The following is an 18,822-nucleotide window of genomic DNA, read 5'->3' as shown; positions in this document are numbered from 1 at the left end:
CTGCCTCCATTACCTCAGACACTTCATCGTCAGCAGGGCGCGGGACGAGAGCAGGTTTGTGGTTCTTGACTTTAGTTTCAGTAACCGGGGTGGTTACCACAACATCTTGGGGCATTGGGCTTGGCCCTTGTTCATGAGAGGAATGAACGGAAACGTCTTCTTCCATTTCAGCAAACACACTGAACCTATTCTGCAGCAGAAGACCAGCTGCAGGAGCTTCTGTTTCTAAAAAAGAAACATTACGTTCATTCGACGGCGCTATCTTTTTCGAAACGCTCGCCTGTATGTCCTCATTACCGCTTCCTCTTTTATAACTCCTCCTGGAGGACACGGTAGTAAAACCCACGTCATCAGCCGGTGAATTATCGATTTCCGCGCTCGAATGTGAAGGCTGATCTGCCGTCCCAGACGCGCCATTATCATTGCGAAGATCGACATTTGGTTCTGTCCGTCTAGATGTGCCACTAGGATCGGCATTTGTTCCTGACTGTCTAGATGTGCCACCGGATATACACTTCGGACAAGCACCTTTTAAATGTCCGAAGGCACCACACGTGAAACACGTCATTGTCTCTGTTGCGATGTACATTCGATAATTTCGATTTTCAATGACCAACGTAGCTGAGGCATTGAGCGATTGAGCATTGTTTTTTAACACCATGTAACAGTGCCGCCGGAAGGACATGATATGGCGGACTGTAGAATCCGAACGCAAACGGAAGGGAATCATGGAGATTTTTGACACCACGGTGCCAAACTGTGTTAAAACGGACAAAATCTGTTCGTTTTTAACAAAAGGCGGTAAATTAGATAAAGTGATTTTCACCGCCGGTGAGTCCAACATACTAACGTTAAAGAAAATATCTGGCGGTAAGGACAAACCAGTTTCAACCGCCTGAGCGACATAGCGCTCCTCGGAAAGAAAAACAACAACTCGTTGGTTCATCTTTGAAGCTGCTAACACATTTTCAAAACCAACGAGTTCACCCAAGCCCATCACGACGTCATCGACCCGAACCCCGTCGGGTGGACTAACTATTACCCCATTTTTACGAGTAAGTGACTCGTAAATGCTATTCTGCAAACGACTGTTTGCCATAGCTGAAAACAAAGGGAAAAAAAGACCTGTCACGAGCGGAATTCGCTGGCGAAGGTAAAAAGGAAATAATAATAATAATAATAATAATAATAAATCAAAAATTCGAAAATGAAAAACCGACAGAAAATGTCGCTATTTCAAAGCACGGCAAGCAGAACGCAGGCCCCAGCAACACAAGGTTGTTTAGGCCAAGCACACAGAACTTACCGTGCGCGCTCCCTCTCTCTCCCTCTGTCGTCTCAAATACAGAAGGGAAACACTGGGACACAAACACAAACACAAACGAGGACACAAAGGAGCAGAGAATTGGGAGCAGGAAAAACCACCAAAAAACGGAGCACTCACAACACACAGTAGGCAGCCGCCATCTTGCCACGCCCAACAACACTGACAGCCAGCAGGGGGCGAGAGAGAGAGAGAGAGAGAGAGAGAGAGAGAGAGAGAGAGAGAGAGAGAGAGAGAGAGAGAGAGAGAGAGAGAGAGAGAGAGAGAGAGACAGACAGACAGACAGACAGACAGACAGACAGACTTTTGAGTCCTTTTATTATAAAAGTATAACACCAAAAGTATTCCAACTCCACTTTGCATACAAATCAGAACCTCATTTCCAATGCATTTGCACAAAATACCCACCATGCCCCATAACTCTTCAAACACAAGAAGGGTCCCCATGTTTACATAAGCATGTTCGAGCTTTATACGTGCTGACACCATCCCTATAAAACAAAAAAGTGCATTTTCATTTTTTCCACTACCTAATCTGGCTTTTTTGGTTTTATAAATTGCAAGCTTAGCAATTCCAAGCAAAAAATTAAAAAGCAAAATCACAGAGTTTTTCCTAGTATTACATTCAAGTCCGTAAACAAAGATTGTAACAGAAAAAACAATTTTGAATTTACAAAAGATTCGGCTCAGATACAGAAACAGAGATGACAATCTCTTGCACTCAATAAATGCATGACACAAATGTTCAACATTACCACAAAAAGGACATAAATTCGACACAGCAAGGTTAAACTTCTGAACTAACACCTGTGTGGCCAGGGCGTGATGGACCAGTCTCCAATTTAGGTCTCCTGTACGTCCGACAGTACGACACCTGTACATTTCATCCCAATTTGGAGTAAGAAAAGCTCCTGCAGGTAAAACCTCTTTCCACTTGTTTCTTAAGGGTGCTGCACAGCCCGGTAAGCACACCTCTAGACAAATTCTATACATTGCCCTTTTCCCCATGATGTGGAACACACCTGATTCTTTGTACTTAGGCAGTTAAGACTGAAAAATAGGGCGTATCGTTCATTTTTTCAGGAAAGCACCAAATTTGGCACAGATGTAGTATTGTAGTATGGACCTATACAATTGTTTTCCTGAGGGGCGCCCAAAAATTCAGAACCCCTGGGGGCCGCCATATTGAATTTCAACATGACCGCCCTCTGTGACCTATTTCCCTCAATAACTTCTATACTATGAGCGATAACACCACAGTTCCAGTGTCTTACCCCATGTTTTCATGGTCTCTGAATCCCATGGGATCAATTGCATAAAGATTGGCATCCATCATCTTTAATTTCAAGATGGCTGCCATGGTATTTCCATTTTCCTTGAATCTCTCATAGTATTTTAGGTAAAATTTCAATTTCAAGTGATACACATTGTTTTATTGGTCTCTGATAACAATGGAATGGTATTAATTAATCAAAGTTACACACAGTTGCAGTTTTAACTTCAAATATTGTGGGCACTTGAAAGGTGGAGGCTCTCGCACAGACGCGTAGTACTACAAGCACTGTCCATCGCAGTCACACAGTGATGTACAGGGCAGATTTGCCCTGGAGCATTTTCAGTTGCCTTTACAGGCCGACTTACAATGGCAGCTTGTAAGCTCTGAACATGCCTCCTGTATCAGTGGTATTGTGGTCCAAATTGGTGTCCAAGAGGTCCCTGTTTTCATCCAGCCCCAATCAGCTGGTGATGGAAGTTCTGGGTAGGGCACAAGTGCCTGACTCCATACGTGTCCAGCCTGAAAACATGCACGTTTTAGGTGTTGTTCGAAGGCGTCTGCTGTTGGGGGAATGTGATCAATTGTTCTTGCCTTCTTCGTGAACAAGTGTCGGCGCATGTCATTCACTGTCTTTATCTCGGTAGTCCGGTCATAGAGGATGGCAACATATCTTTCTATGCTCTGTAGTTCCATAGTAATAGCGTCCACAGATGGCCTATAAGCGAGAGCATGAAAGGTCTGCGTGATGCTGGGGTATGCCTCCCAAGCCTTCCAGGCTGTCTTTTTCCCAATTTGGGCAAAAAATGACACTGTGTCGCAGCCAGTGAAGGCATGAAATAATGGCGAAGACTCGGACTTCCTGCGGCCAAGGCCGGTGGCAATTTTATGGATGGCAAGGTAGCGGTAGCTTTTACCAGTGCCAATGGCAATCCAGAGTTCCTCCACACTGTGTGACTGGTAGGTAAAGTAGTGTGCTATTGCCAAGACCACAATATCAGAATCAACAGTTCGAATCAATACCCGTTTTCTCCCCTTTTTCACGGCATCCAGGATATTTTTTTGGATTTTTTGAATTTTCTGAATTTTGGGCGCCCCTCAGGAAAACAATTGTATAGATCCATACTACATCTGTGCCAAATTTGGTGCTTTCCTGAAAAAATGAACGATGCTTCCTCTTAACTGCCTAACTATTGCTGTTAGAGGAAAGCACACCACGTTGTTCCTGGGCAGTGACTGAGAGTTCAGGGAAGGTTAAACGAAAATCTACTTCCTCATTTACCCCATTCCACCCAATATTTAAATCTAAAAAAGTCTGGGATACAATCTTTATGACCCTGCTCACTATTCTAATTGAATGCAAGCCAATTTTTTTCCAGAAACAGCGCTGGCAGACAACCATCGCTTCAAGGATAGCTCCATAAGATCTCGCACTTTATTAATCCCATTGTTCGTAAAATGTTCCATAAAAGCTCGGCTGGTAGATATTTCAGCGAATAATGAGATATGGAACAATGGCTCATGCACAAACTTCCTGGGATCGTAAGAGATCTCCAACCGCTGCACTCCTAGAGCTTGCCAGGCGTTCAGGAGAGACCGATGAAATGCAGGGAGCCGAGCTCTGTCGACCTGCTTCAAGTCCATAAGGAAAAGTTCCCGGTCATAGTCCATTCCACCTACTTGCCTGATGAAGGTATTCGTGAGAGGACGCCAGGGCACAACCTCACTGTATAGCAGACGTTTTATTGTCATTAGCCGAAAAGCCATTATTCGATTGGGGATGTGCACCAGGTTTTGACCACCTGAATTACGTGGTCTGCACAACACATCTGGCTTAAGCCAGTGGTGGCCTCCCCAGAAAAAGTCAACTAGACCCCTCTGAATGTTGGTGATCAGAGCTTGAGGAGGCTGGAGAGCTATGATCTTATGCCATAGATTGGAAGCACCAGGTTGTTTATTATCGTTACCCATGCCTTAAGTGACAAGATATGGAGCATCCCTTTCCACTTTGATAGTTTCTGCTTAATGTTATCGAGGAAACCATCCGAGTTTTTCTTCATATAGCTTGTAGTTCCCAAATGGATGCCTAAGTATTTAAACCCATCCGTTTTCCATAACATTCCTCCTGGAAGAGTTGGGGGAACCATCTGTGAAGCCTGTGATGCAGATAGGGTATCTGGGTACAGGGAAAGAGCTACGCTCTTGTTCCAATTTACTCTTGCTGATGAAGCAAGTTCAAATTTGGCAAAACACCGAGATAGCTCAAAAACATCTTCCTGGTTTTTAACCACAACACACAGGTCGTCTGCATATGCTGATGTAACAATTTTGGAATTGTTTGACAAGGGCAAACCAGATAAGGTGGTACGAAGGAGAGCCAGTAAGGGTTCGATGGACAGTGTGTACAACATGCCTGACAGTGGACAGCCCTGACGGATGCCACGCTGAAAGGGGAAAGGACGACACACACTGTTATTTACTTTTAGCAGGCATGATACATTGTTGTATAAAAGTTTTATGCAAGAAATGAATTTTTCTCCAAATCCTGCTTTAGTAAGAACTGCAAACAAAAATGAGTGATCCACACTGTCAAAAGCTTTCTCCTGATCAAGGAGTAATAACCCAAAAGCGTGCGACGCAGTTTTACCGATAGTAATCAAGTCTCTAAGCAAGAAAATACTGTCATACATGGATCGTTCAGGTATGCAATACATTTGGTCATTCCCAACTAAGAAAGAGATGACCTTTTTAACTCATTGCAAGCATTTTTGACACAATCTTATAATCAGTATTTAACAATGACACAGGCCACCAGTTTGTAATCTGCTGCAAATCCCCTTTCTTGGGAATAAGACATGACAGTTCTTCCTCAGTTCTGGGGCAATTCCCCCTGATTTAGGCTCTCGTGAAAAATCTCAATTAAAGCAGGGCCCAGAACATTCCAAAAAACTTTGTAAAATTCAGCAGGAAGTCCGTCAATTCCAGGGGCCTTGCCGTCTTCGAGTTGTTTCACTGCTGTTGTGAGCTCCTCCAGAGAAATGTCACATTCCAGTTGGAGTTTCTGGTCTTCAGAAAGAGATGGGAGAAGTTCAATCATCTCATTTGCCGTCATTTTATCCACCGTTCTTGGAGTAAACAAGTTTGAGTAAAACTCTTGCAATGAACGTTTAATGTCACTCTGGCAAGTCAGAACACCGTCGGAAGAGCGTAGACTCTGAATCTGCCGAGAAGTGTTGGCAGCCTTCTGCATTTTGAAGAAATCTTTGTTTGGGGTCTCGAGGTGTATTCTGCTCATCCGCAGGTGAATCATTGCTCCAGCCGCACGCTCTTTGACAAGTTCGGTCAGCAGGGTCTTTTTTTTCCATCAGCTGCTGATATTGGTCACTTCCCCAAGATGTTCCAGCTTCTTGTTCATATTTAAGTACATCTGCTTTCTGAGCACTGATCAAACCAGACGTATTACTGGTGGCATATGAGCAATATTGTTGGCAGAAAATCCGAATTTGTGATTTGGTACAGTCCCACCACTGTCGCATATTAACATAGGAACACTTTTTCTTTTCTAATCCTTCCCATACCAGTCTGAAGGCATTTTTAAAATGTTCATCCTGTAACAATTTCACATTGAAATTCCAGTGTACACTCTTGCAGCAATGATAGGGTAACGTACAATCCATTGCAATCATATGGTGATCAGAAAAGCCAGATGGAGTTATACATGTTCTCTTAACCAGATTCACCATTCCTTGGTTCACGTACAATCTGTCCAGTCAACCCATGGTTAACTGGTTTTTGCACAGCACACCAATGTATATTGACGGGTGTTTGGATTTTGTAATCGCCATACATCTCTAAGTTTGTATTTTTTCACAAGTTGTGCCAAGGACTTTGCACTGGGTGGATGTGGCTCAGGAGTGTTCCTGTCCAGTCGAGGGTTGAGTGTGCAATTATAGTCTCCCCCCATACAAATTAAACAAGTCAAATCAACAGTGCTTAAACAATCCGCTAATTTTGGAAGAAATAGAGCCCTTTCAGCACTGTCATTGGGGCAATACACATTAATATTGCTACCCTTTTGATTGCTGCTAATAAAATCCACTTTACTTACTTACTTACTGCGTCGAGCTTGCTCGGCATTCCATGACACGTTTCTTCCATTCATCTATGTCACTCATGGCATTAGGTAGTTCGTTAACCAGACACCCAGTATCATTTGTAAGCTGATCGATATATGTTTTCGCAGGTCTCCCTGGTGCCTGTTTGCCATGAGTTGGTAACCAAAGTAAAACATCGCTTGCGACCATCAAAATCCACCACCATCAAGAAACCCTTACAAATCTCTCTATAGTGAATCTCAGATGGTTGAAGGCGAGGATGCAAGATTATTGCCACCCCCGCTTTAGCTTCTTCAACCGCCCTGGAAAAAACATAGCACCCTTTAAACATTCTGCGCCACTCGTCTTCACAAGATTGGTTGATGTGTGTCTCTTGTAACATGAAAATATCAATCTTTTCTTTCTCAAATAGTTGTTACAGCTGCGGCCTCCGTTTATGTTGAGAGACCTTACCTTCATTTATTCTTTATTAATTTTCCTCCTCTTGGAGTTCTTTTCCTGCCTTAGTGGAACACTTCCTCAATCGCTGAAATTGAGGTTCTGAGATCCCAACTTGCTGGGGTTCACGAATCATGTTTCTAGTAGTTTTTAGAAAAGCATGTAGGTTTGGGAAATAATCCTGAATTTTAACATTCCTTTTCCTGAAGGATTCATCGAGGAATTTTTTTATTTCATCTTTTGTAACTACGTACAGTGTCCCCATCCTCATCCTCTTGGGCACAAAACCCACTACCTGATGGGGTAGAGTAGGGTTCATCAAAATCAAACGCATCATCTTTGTCATTTTCTTCCTGATGCAAACTTATTTCTGAGGCACAAATCTCCCCAGGATCAGAAACATGGATATCGTTTTCATTCCTGTTTAGCCGCTCATCGTCACATGCAGCTTCCATCTTATCATCCCTTTTATTTTGTTCCAGATGTGTAGGCTTACAGGTTTCCGCTGAGGGGCTGTCAAACTTATCTGTTCTGTCATTATGCTCGGCCATCCCTGCATCCACCTCTGTGACCATTAAATTAATGTCATGTAAGACAGCAGGGTTATCAATATCACCACTTGTGTCCTGAGAGGTGCGAGGATTCTCGATATCTATATCACACTCGGAATGCTCAAACAGTTCAGCAAGTGGTGCAAACGAATTGCTTAGATTTAAACCCGGTTCCGGTTCAGTTTGCAATCCCAAACAGGGATTCTCTGCACAAGCTCCATCTTGCGAGCTCGGCGACACATTTGACACACCCAGTACCTTACTTTGTACTGTGCTTGCATCCTTCATGACGGGACATGAACGTTTGTCCTTTTTTACGAAACACTGTTACGAACCCTTCCATATTGTCATCCGTACAGTCCTGTACAGTAGGAGAGGGATCAACCACTTTTGTCACACCAGCAGGTAGGGAGGAGTGGTCTACTGTTTCCCATTCACCCATTGGTTGTAAGGAGGGGTCTACCATTCCACGTATTTCAGTAGGTGAGGGGGGGTCAACTGTTTCCCGATCACCATTAGGTCGTGGGGAGGGGTCTACCATATCATCCGCCCCATTAGGTGGGGAGGGAGGAGAACCTGCAATCACCTGGTCTCGATTTTCGATTGGTCTCACCAAACTGGGACAGGAACTCTTTACGTGTCCGTAAGCTCCACACCCATAGCACGTCATGACGTCCGTGGAGGCATACATTCTATAAGTATGGCCATTAATCTTTGTATGCAAAACTACATTTAGCTTTTGCACATTTTCGGGTAATATCATGTAAACGACCCTTTTAAAAGTCATCACGTGTCGAAATTCACCCCTTGCCGAGTGTATTGGCACCATTGTCACTTTTGATACGATCGTACCGAACTTGCTCAATTGATCACACAAGTCCTCACCTTTAACAAAGGGAGGGACATTAGACACATTGACCCTCAACGCAGGTGTATCTAATGGGGAAACCACGAGAAACAGGTCGGGCTCTATGAGAAGGCCTTGCTCCTCAACGGAGTTCACCATGTGCACCTCCGATACAAACACAACCACCTTCTTGTTCATTCGAGAGGCTGCATGGATATTATGTGAGACGACGCTCTTTCCGATTGCTAGAAGCACTTGCTCCATCTTTGTCTCACTCGGAGGGTCGCACACCAGCCCATGCTTGCGAGTGAGCGACTCGTACATGCTATTCCTCAAACAATCGTTTGCCATAGCGAACGTAAATTAAATAAATAAAAGGTGAGAAATCAACAAAACGATACCAACCACAAGCTACACCGGCAAGTGGAGGTAAAACCAAAACTACCGGACTAGGTCCAAGAACCGTTTAGAGCAGCGAAACACCGCTGCCTGGACTAGGAAAACACGGCAAAATGGAGGCCAGACCTCAAACCCGGAGGTTCGAAAAAACGCAACCGAACACCCCCTACCGTGTGTGCTCTCTCCCTCTCTCTTGTCTCAACAATGCAAGGACACACACGGGAAACTTTACAAGCATAAACAAGGACACAAGGGAGCGAAATGGGGGAGAGGAAAACCAACCAACACGGCAGAGAACTCAAAGCTCAACATGCACAGCCACCATGATGCCACACCCACGCATGACTCACCAACGACGAGAGAGAAGAGAAAGAGAAAGAGAAAGAGAGAGAGAGAGAGGAGAGAGAGAGAGAGAGAGAGAGAGAGAGAGAGAGAGAGAGAGAGAGAGAGAGAGAGAGAGAGAGATAAAAAAGAAAGAAAGAAAGAAAAAAAAGAGAAAGAAAGAAAGAAAAAAAGGAGAGAGAGAAAGGGAAAGAGAGAGGGGGAGAGAGAGGCGGAGAGAGAGGCGGAGAGAGAGGCGGAGAGAGAGACGGACGCCTTCTTATTCTTTACTCCTGCTCGAACCTCCGCTCTGACGTCACACCGGCATTATACCGACGTCACCCGACCAATCGCCGAGTTCCACCGAATCTCCCCGTCGGGCTTGACCAATGACGAACTTTGGGGCGTGGCCTTTTTCCTTGCTCGATTGGTTGGCGAGGTTAATTGTCTATCGAGAAAGTTTGGCTCTGCTCGGGAATATTCGAGTTTCTGTCGGTTGTTGTTGTTGTTGTTGGTTAAAGACGTGGGTTTTCATGGCTGGCTTGTTATAATTTTAAGAACATAGGGGAAATCACAGGAGGCAATCACGTACTGGGGAGATTAGCCGCAGACCCTACCTAAATAACATACCACCACTCCTTCACTTCCAATATCCTACAGTTTTGTAGTACTTGGGCATGTTAAATAGGCTGGTTTATGAGGGATTTACTACACTAGTGCTAAACCTCTGGATTTTTTTGCACGATCTTTAAAATCATTATTTTATTAAAATTAAAGTATGCTGTTTACTTGAACACTGCCCAGGGTGACGGGTTTTATAAACTCCCGAGTTTACTTAAGCAGTTTGTTTCACCCGCATTTTTAAGAGCTGGTAATTTAGAATAACAAACACGTGTGATTTGTCACTATAATTGGATGCATTTACCTGAAAGTATGAATATCATGGAAAACCCAAAACTTTTGCACATTACTGTATATTTACATCAATAATTTTTTTGTTTTAGTTTTCTGCAGTGGAACAAATACATGTACATGTTTGGGTACATTTATCAGGTCTTGTGAATCTGATTTTTTTACAGGTCATGTGATGTATTTACAGGAGAGTCCACTGAATCTACAAGGGAGACTTCACCTACTTTTATGAATGGTGCAGACACTCAACCGCAGGACTCGCCAAATGAAACCAACCAGAGGACCTTTTACCAACAAGACAAACCCAAAGAGGAAATGCTTGCACAGAATAATTTTCACAAGATTCACAAAGAAAAGAAAGCTGAACATCAATACAAATGCACAAATTGTGGAAAATCTTTCAAACGCACAGACAACCTTAAAATACACATGAGAGTTCACAGTGGTGAACACCCATACAAATGCACAGTTTGTGAAAAATCTTTTAACCAGTCATCGAACCGTAAAATACACATGAGAATACACAACGGTGAACGCCCATACAAATGCACAAACTGTGAAAAATCTTTTAGCCGGTCATCCGTCCTGAAATCACACATGATAATTCACAATGGTGATCGCCCATACAAATGCACAAGTTGTGGAAAATCTTTTAATCATTCATCCTCCCTTAAAACACACATGATAATTCACAATGGTGAACGCCCGTATAAATGCAAAGTTTGTGGAAAATCTTTTAATCAGTCATCTCACCTTAAAACGCATATGGTAATTCACAATGGTGAGCGCATACACAAATGCACAAATTGTGGAAAATCTTTCCTTCATTCAAACAACCTCAAAAAACACATGCTAATTCACAGTGGTGAACGCCCGTACAAATGTACAATTTGTGGAAAATCTTTTAATCGGTCATCCACCCTTAAAATGCACATCGTAATTCACAATGGTGAACGCCCATATGAATGCACAGTTTGTGGAAAATCTTTTAATCAGTCATCCATACTTAGAATGCACATGATAATTCACAATGGTAAGCGCCCGTACAAATGCACAAATTGTGGAAAATCTTTTAATCGGTCAACTAACCTTAAAAAGCACTTGATAATTCACAATGGTGAGCGCCCGTTCACATGCACAATTTGTGAAAAATCTTTTAATCGGTCAACTAACCTTAAAAAGCACATGATAATTCACAGTGGTGAGCGCCCATTCACATGCACAATTTGTGAAAAATCTTTTAAACGGTCATCCACCCTTAAAACACACATGCTCGTTCACAATGGTAAACGCATATACAAATGCACAAATTGTGGAAAATCTTTCAATCGGTCAACTAACCTTAAAAAACACGCGATAATTCACAATGGTGAGCGCCCATTCACATGCACAATTTGTGGAAAATCTTTTAATCAATCATCCATCCTTAAAACACACATGATAATTCACAATGGTGAACGCCCGTACAAATGCACCAATTGTGAAAAATCTTTTAAACGGTCATCCACCCTTAAAATACACATGAGAATTCACAATGGTGAACGCCCATGCAAATGCATAAATTGTGGAATATCCTTCAGTCATTCATCCACCTTGAAAATACATATGATAATTCACAATGGGGAAAGCTCACATTAATGCACAATTTGTGAAAAATCGTTTAAACGGTCATCCACCCTTAAAACACACATGCTAGTTCACAATGGTGAATGCATCATCTTACCTGAAAATCCTAAAACCTAAACTAAAACTGTCATCTTACCTAAAATTGCACATGAGAATTCACAATGGAGAATGCCCATATGAATGAATGCACTTTGAGTTCTGGGAGAACTTTCTCACCTTCTGAAACCTTCAAATGGAAATAACTCATAGGAGAATATCTGCATGCATGTATGTATGTATGTATGTATGTATGTATATGTATGTATGTGCACAATTTGAGGGGAATCTTTCAATCTGTCACCTCACATTAATACATGCATGACAATTCACAATGGAGAACGCCTGTGGAAATACAAAATTTGTGGAAAATCTTTCATTCATCCATCGACCCTTAAAATATAGATGTGGGATACACAATGAAGACGTTATTGTGGTCAATGGAGTAGGACAAACAGAAAGGCGTGAGAAGAGAAAATGCTAACACCTGGGACCAGATATTCTGAAGATTGTGCCCTGATAAAGTTAATTTTAATTGGGCAACACTAAATTCAAGGAAAAACTATTTCATCCATCAGAAAATATTCACAGAGGAGGAACTCAGAATAAGAAATTCACAAACTGACAAGGCAATAAGAAATAACTGGTCACCTATAGATGGTGAACTACCAGCAATGCCACAATGGAATGACAGGACATAAATTTGGGATTCCAAGAGTACAAACTCCCAAAGGAAAGGAGCAACCTACAGAACTTACTGTTGTTGAGCAGGAAATAGACCAGGAAGAGGGGAGAGCAGAAGCAAATGGGATTTCAAGTTTAATCACAATAACAGAGACAGAGATTGGGCTGAACAAACAATAACAGATTGGGCTGAACAGCTGAACAAACAGATTGGAGAATGTAATCAAGAAACAAAATTGGAAACTCCACAACTGAATAAAAGATTGACAAAAGGAAATACTGCAGCAACATCCCCAGAGAAAGAACAACTCGAAGTTACTAACTCAGCTCAAATATCACCTTTGCAAAAAGAAAAGAAAAGAATAAGAGCAACAAAGATAGATCACAATGAGGAGGAGAATAATGGATAACAACAGAATGAAGAAGAGGGAGAGCAGGTTGACAATGGCCAGCAGAGGCTAGAAGAGGAGGTGGCTAATAAAATGGAAGAAGACAAACTAATATCACCCAGGCAAAGACCGCAACTCCAACAAATAAAAAAACAACTGAAGATACAAGTAAGGAAATTAAACCAAGCAGTCAATAAAATGCTCTCCAAATCACCTAAACGGAGAGAAATTAACAATGTGAGTTTTGCATCAGTTTTGCAGGAGTATGTCCAAGAGAAAATAATAGGCAAACAACACAAAAAATATAGATCTGATAATCTGAACAGAAACAAAACACCACCATGGAAACAAAGACTGGAGAAGCAGAGAGACCGACTGAGGAAGAAAACAGGACATGGAATAATTCAAGAAGGGAAACAGAAGTCCAAAGCTCAAGAAAAGAATCGGACAAATATAAAAGAAATATAACATCGAAAACAATGGGTAGAACCATTAGCTGCCCATAATAAGCTTCAAATACAACAGATGGCAGGGAAATTTAAAAAAAAACTATGATGCGGCCAACAAGAGAAGAAAACAAAATCAACAGTTTGAAAACAACCCGAAAAAGTGCTACAGAGAACTAGGGAAACAGAAGCAAAATGGGGCAACTCTCCCCTAAAAAAAAAAAAAAGAGGATCTTGAAAAATTCTGGAAAGGGATATACAAAGACGAAAGAGAACACAATAAGGAAGCAGATTGGATATGACACTTGTAAAATAAAAAGCGACATCTACGACAAATGCAATCAATGATAACAGAGGAATAGAAAATTAGAAAACATCTCGCAAAAATGCCGAACTTCAAATGCCCAGGCCCGGATGGGATTCCAAAGTTCTAGCTAAAACAACTGTATGCTCTCCACCGTCGCTATGCTCGAGCATTTAACAAAACCACCAAAGGGGAACAGTCACTGGATGAATGGTTTACAGAAGGCAACACTCTTCTCATCCCAAAATCTAATGAAACTCATCTATCCTGCAAATATAGACCGATAACATGCTTACTTACCAACAGCATACAAACTTTTAACAGGATTAATCAACAATTAAAGTTATGAACACCTCACTCAACAAGGAGCTTTAGAAGCAGAACAGAAAGGATGTAAGATAGACTGTTATGGAATGATAGACCATTTGTTATTAAACAAGACCACACTCGAAAATTGCAAGCTTCGACAAACCAACTTATCCACAGTCTGGATAGATTACAAAAAAGCCTTTGATATTGTCCCACATTCATGGATTATAAAATACATGCAAGTATACAAAGTTAACCCCCAAATAGTCACACTGATAGAGAAAGCAATGACGCTCTGGAATGAATGCTGAGTAGTACCTCACTTGGAAGGAACGATTAAAATCCCAAGAGTAAAGATACAATGTCGTGTCTTACAAGGTGATGGCCTTCCCAACACCCCTCCGGTCTTGTCTGGTTCTGGACCCACCGAGTAACCTCATCAATGAATAAGGACACGGATACAATCTAACGTGCAACAGAAAAATGACCAAAGAACCTATAAAGGTGACACATCTACTGTACATGGATGATCTGAAACTCTTCGCACCGAATAATAACAAATTGGCAGATCAACTCAAACTAGTGAAGCGCTACTTGGAGGACATTAAAATGGAATTTGGTCTTGACAAATGTGCCAAATGCACATTTATATCTCATAAAAGAAAAAGAACACATAATATATCAATAGATGAAAGTACAACAATACAGGAACTAGAAAACAAAGCATCCTACAAATACCTCAGAATAGAAGAAGGACCGCAGGTACAACAGAAAAAATGTGTAAAATAATCGGCAAAGAGTACCTACGCAGAATAAGACTAATTCTGAAGTCATTCCTCTCTCCATTGAACAAAATCAAAGTTATAAACCAACTTGCAGTACCGGTATTCCAGTACAGCTGTGCAATTATAAACAGGCCACAATCGGAGATTGACAACTTAGACACCAAAACAAGGAAACTTCCAACTATTCACAAGATATTCCCTAAAAACCAATGCATTCCGGGGTTTTACTTGCCGAGACGAGGAGGAGGCGGTCTGATGGAGCTTAACCAAGTACACAGAACAGCGTGTGTAGGACTAGCGGAGTATGTGAAAAGCTCATAAGAACATCGAATGAGATTTATACTCTCAAAAATACCAGGATCTGAAAAATGAGGTCAAGAGGATTTGGAAATTGAAGAAAGCTGAAATTTTACCAATGATAGTCGGAGCAACAGGGATGATCAAGAAAAGCCTTACTGAGTACTTAAAAAGCATTCCGGGGAATATCACTACAAACGAGCTGCAAGTGGAGGCTGTCAGAGGTTCAGATGTCGAAGAGTATTCTCCTCTCAATAGTTGCTTCATCTATATAAAGGATTGATTAGTCCTTGTATACAGAGCTGCTCTCACATCTGGGGAGGTTCTAGCTTCACATACTGGACAGAATTTAATCCAAATTAATCCGACTTATCAACTCTCCCAATCTGATCTCAAAACAGGACCCACTCGAATTACGCTGCAAAGTTGGCTCTTTCTCTTTTATACAGATATTACTTCGGTTTATGCTCCCAACAACTTGCTGCTTTGTACCTCCGCTATTAGTGAGATCACAGAATACTCGACAAGCCGCAACATCACATGATCATTGTGTGGCCATTGGCAACTCAAGGGTGGAGCCGTTATGATGTTTGTTTCTTCCCCTCCACTGCCAAACTCTGGAACCCTACCTGTTCATGTATTTCCAAACACTTATGACCTTCCCCTTTTCAAAAAGCAGATTTTTTACTTCTTCAAAAACTCTTAGATTATTTTCTCTTTCTTCACTTTTCTGTCAATGCAGCTGTTTTATTAAAGGCCTGGCCTCGATGAGGGTTATATAGTCCGTGACTGGAGCTTTCAACAATAAAAACAACATAGGCCATATCTGCATTATAGTATGATGATGATGTTGATGATTGCCATAACTCCGCTGAGTGATATCAGTGACCCCAATCAAGAAACCAGCATCCCATGGGGAAAGACACGTGATTAGCTGCAACCAAATATTTCCCAATAATGGTGAACCTTCTTTTGTGGAGGACATACTTTTGAACGCAGACTTACCGAGAAGTGCAAAAAGGGACACAGATCCCTTCAATTGAGAAATATTTTCATCAAGATATTGAATTGTCATGAAAATACCTGTTTGAATAAAGTGACGACTTGCAGCCATGTCCACACTGGTTTATTTAAATAAGAGTAAAATGTGTACAAGAGTCGCAGGATATGTTAGTTGGTGTCGTGTTCACCATTCAGCACCAGTCTTTGGTTTGATTACTGAAGGAACAAATCTGATAACACCTGTAACTCTGATGTACTGTGTCAGCAAGGAGAGGTGCATTTCAGAGTAAACTGCCACATTTTAATTTCGGTTATGGTTATTAAATATCCCATGATACCTTTCTTTAAAAAGTTGGCCTTTCATTCAAGTGTTGGTAGTTTGGTAACAATGTGTACTTGGGGTGAGCAATGATCCCAAGAATGGTGAGGAAATTGATGTTTGGATAAGCATGGAAGTGGAATAGTTTCTCCAAGGTCTGTGTCTGAACACGAGGCCACATTATTTCTGACTCGCTGATGTTGTCCAGGTATGTAAGCAGCATTTTCCTCCAATCACCATCCTTTAGGGCTTGTAGGATATCCTACAGGTGTGCACACTTGGTTCTGAGCTGTTTCGCCTTTGTTTCACTCTCAGCCCAGCTACAAACTGCCATCCTGGTTTATCACATGCAGGAAATACATCAATATGTGCACCATCTCTCGTATGGAGGTTAAGCTGGTGGTCCTGTCTGTTAGCATTAGTTGGTGGATGTTAAACATACCATGGTGTCTTTTTTGAAGAATTAGCAAGGTATGAATTCCAAATACCTGCACATTCGGTGGAGTCACTTTCGACGATGCTGATATTTTGTTATTACCCTACCCTCGCGAAGCGAAAAGCGGGGTTAAGCGGTCGGTTGAGAAATCCATTCAGCGGAGGAAATTTAAACTTTACCACATGTTACATGACCATTTGATATAGCGGTCACCGTTTTTGAGGTCAACGTAGGCCAAAATAACTCTCCCACCATGTCCATGTGTTTTATACCTCTCCCACCCCCACCCTTCCCATGCCTCCTCTCCCAAGCCCTCTCCCTCCCACAGATCTCCCGATGTCCCTGTTCTCTGCTGTTGTACTTGTGTGCTTCCCTCTCTCTCCCCATCTTGTCTTCCACTCCCTTTATTATATGTTTTATGTGTCCGTTTCTTTTTTTTGTGATTAATGTTGGCTCTTACATGAGCCTCGATTTTCTATACAAAAAAGAAGAAGAAAGAAAAGTCAACATAAGCCTAATTTCTAAAATTGTGATTTTTCATCTGACTGACTTTAAATTTGAAGAAGATTTGCATATCATGTCAGTAAAGTCAACTACCAATTTTTTTTTTTATGTCAAAGGGTCAACATAGGCTTAATTTCTAAAATTTAGAGATAGGGCCAAAAACTATATATAATCATGCCATCTCAAAGAGTTGTGGACAAGTTATGACAAAAGTCGGTGGATTTGAGTTGGATTGGTGACAAGAACAAGCCGATTTGATTTTGGTTCAGATCCAGTGGGATACAAAACATAAACTGTTCAGTCTGGCAAAGGTATGTGCTCTATCGAATGTTGGTCTACTTTGTTCTGTTTTGCCAAGTTTACAAGTTACTCTGAGTGATTTTTACCACGCACGAGCAAAGCGAAAAGTGGGGTCAAGCAATCGGTATTTGCCTGCATTTTGTTAAGAGTGTACATTGAAAACCGTTCATCAAAGGAAATTGAAACTTTCCCACATGTTACATGACCTTGCAATATAGCGTATATTGAGCGTACATCGAAAACCGTTCAACGGAGGAAATTGAAACTTTCCCACATGTAACATGACAATGCAATATAGCGTATATTGAGCGTACATTGTAAACCGTTCAACGGAGGAAATTGAAACTTTCCCACATGTAACATGACCATGCAATATAGCGTATATAGAGCGTACATTGTAAACCGTTCAACGGAGGAAATTGAAACTTTCCCACATGTAACATAACCATGCAAAATAGCATATATTGAGCGTACATCGAAAACCGTTCAACGGAGGAAATTGAAACTTTCCCACATGTAACATGACCATGCAATATAGCGTATATTGAGCGTACATCAAAAACCGTTCAACGGAGAAAATTGAAACTTTCCCACATGTAACATGACCATGCAATATAGCGTATATTGAGCGTACATTGTAAACCGTTCAACGGAGGAAATTGAAACTTTCCCACATGTAACATGACCATGAAATATAGCGTATATTGAGCGTACATTGTAAACCGTTCAATGGAGGAAATTGAAACTTTCCCACATGTAACATGACCATGCAATATAGCATATATTGAGCGTACATCAAAAACCGTTCAACGGAGGAAATTGAAACTTTCCCACATGTAACATGACCATGCAATATAGCGTATATTGAGCGTACATCAAAAACCGTTCAACTGAGGAAACTGAAACTTTCCCACATCACATGACCATGCAATATAGCGTATATTTAGCGTACATTGAAAACTGTTCAACGGAGGGAATTGAAACTTTCCCACATGTAACATGACCATGCAATACAGCGTATATTGAGCGTACATCGAAAACCGTTCAACTGAGGAAACTGAAACTTTCCCACATTACATGACCATGCAATATAGCGTATATTAAGCGTACATTGAAAACTGTTCAATGGAGGGAATTGAAACTTTCCCACATGTAACATGACCTTGCAATATAGCATATATTGAGCGTACATTGAAAACCGTTCA

The 18,822-nt window shown here is 41.5% G+C and overlaps 1 protein-coding gene across 3 annotated transcripts in view; it reads left to right on the top strand.

Annotated features, from left to right (window-relative positions):
* LOC137427374 (uncharacterized) overlaps nucleotides 1-16,165 on the top strand; it is a 107,616-nt gene extending 91,451 nt beyond the window's left edge. For all 3 annotated transcript variants that reach the window (XM_078778354.1, XM_078778352.1, XM_078778353.1), the window contains exon 4: nucleotides 10,368-16,165. In XM_078778354.1, coding sequence (XP_078634480.1) covers nucleotides 10,368-11,818 — 1,451 coding nt within the window. In that variant the 3' untranslated portion in view covers nucleotides 11,819-16,165. The remainder of the gene's footprint in view (nucleotides 1-10,367) is intronic.
* The last annotated feature ends 2,657 nt before the right edge of the window (nucleotides 16,166-18,822 follow it).

Source organism: Myxine glutinosa, chromosome 5 (genome assembly GCF_964187855.1).
Source record: "Myxine glutinosa chromosome 5, kmMyxGlut1.1, whole genome shotgun sequence".
In the NCBI taxonomy this organism is placed as follows: Eukaryota; Metazoa; Chordata; class Myxini; order Myxiniformes; family Myxinidae; genus Myxine; species Myxine glutinosa.
The sequence above is the reverse complement of the archived record's forward strand: the minus strand, read 5'-3'. Positions and strand labels throughout refer to the sequence as shown.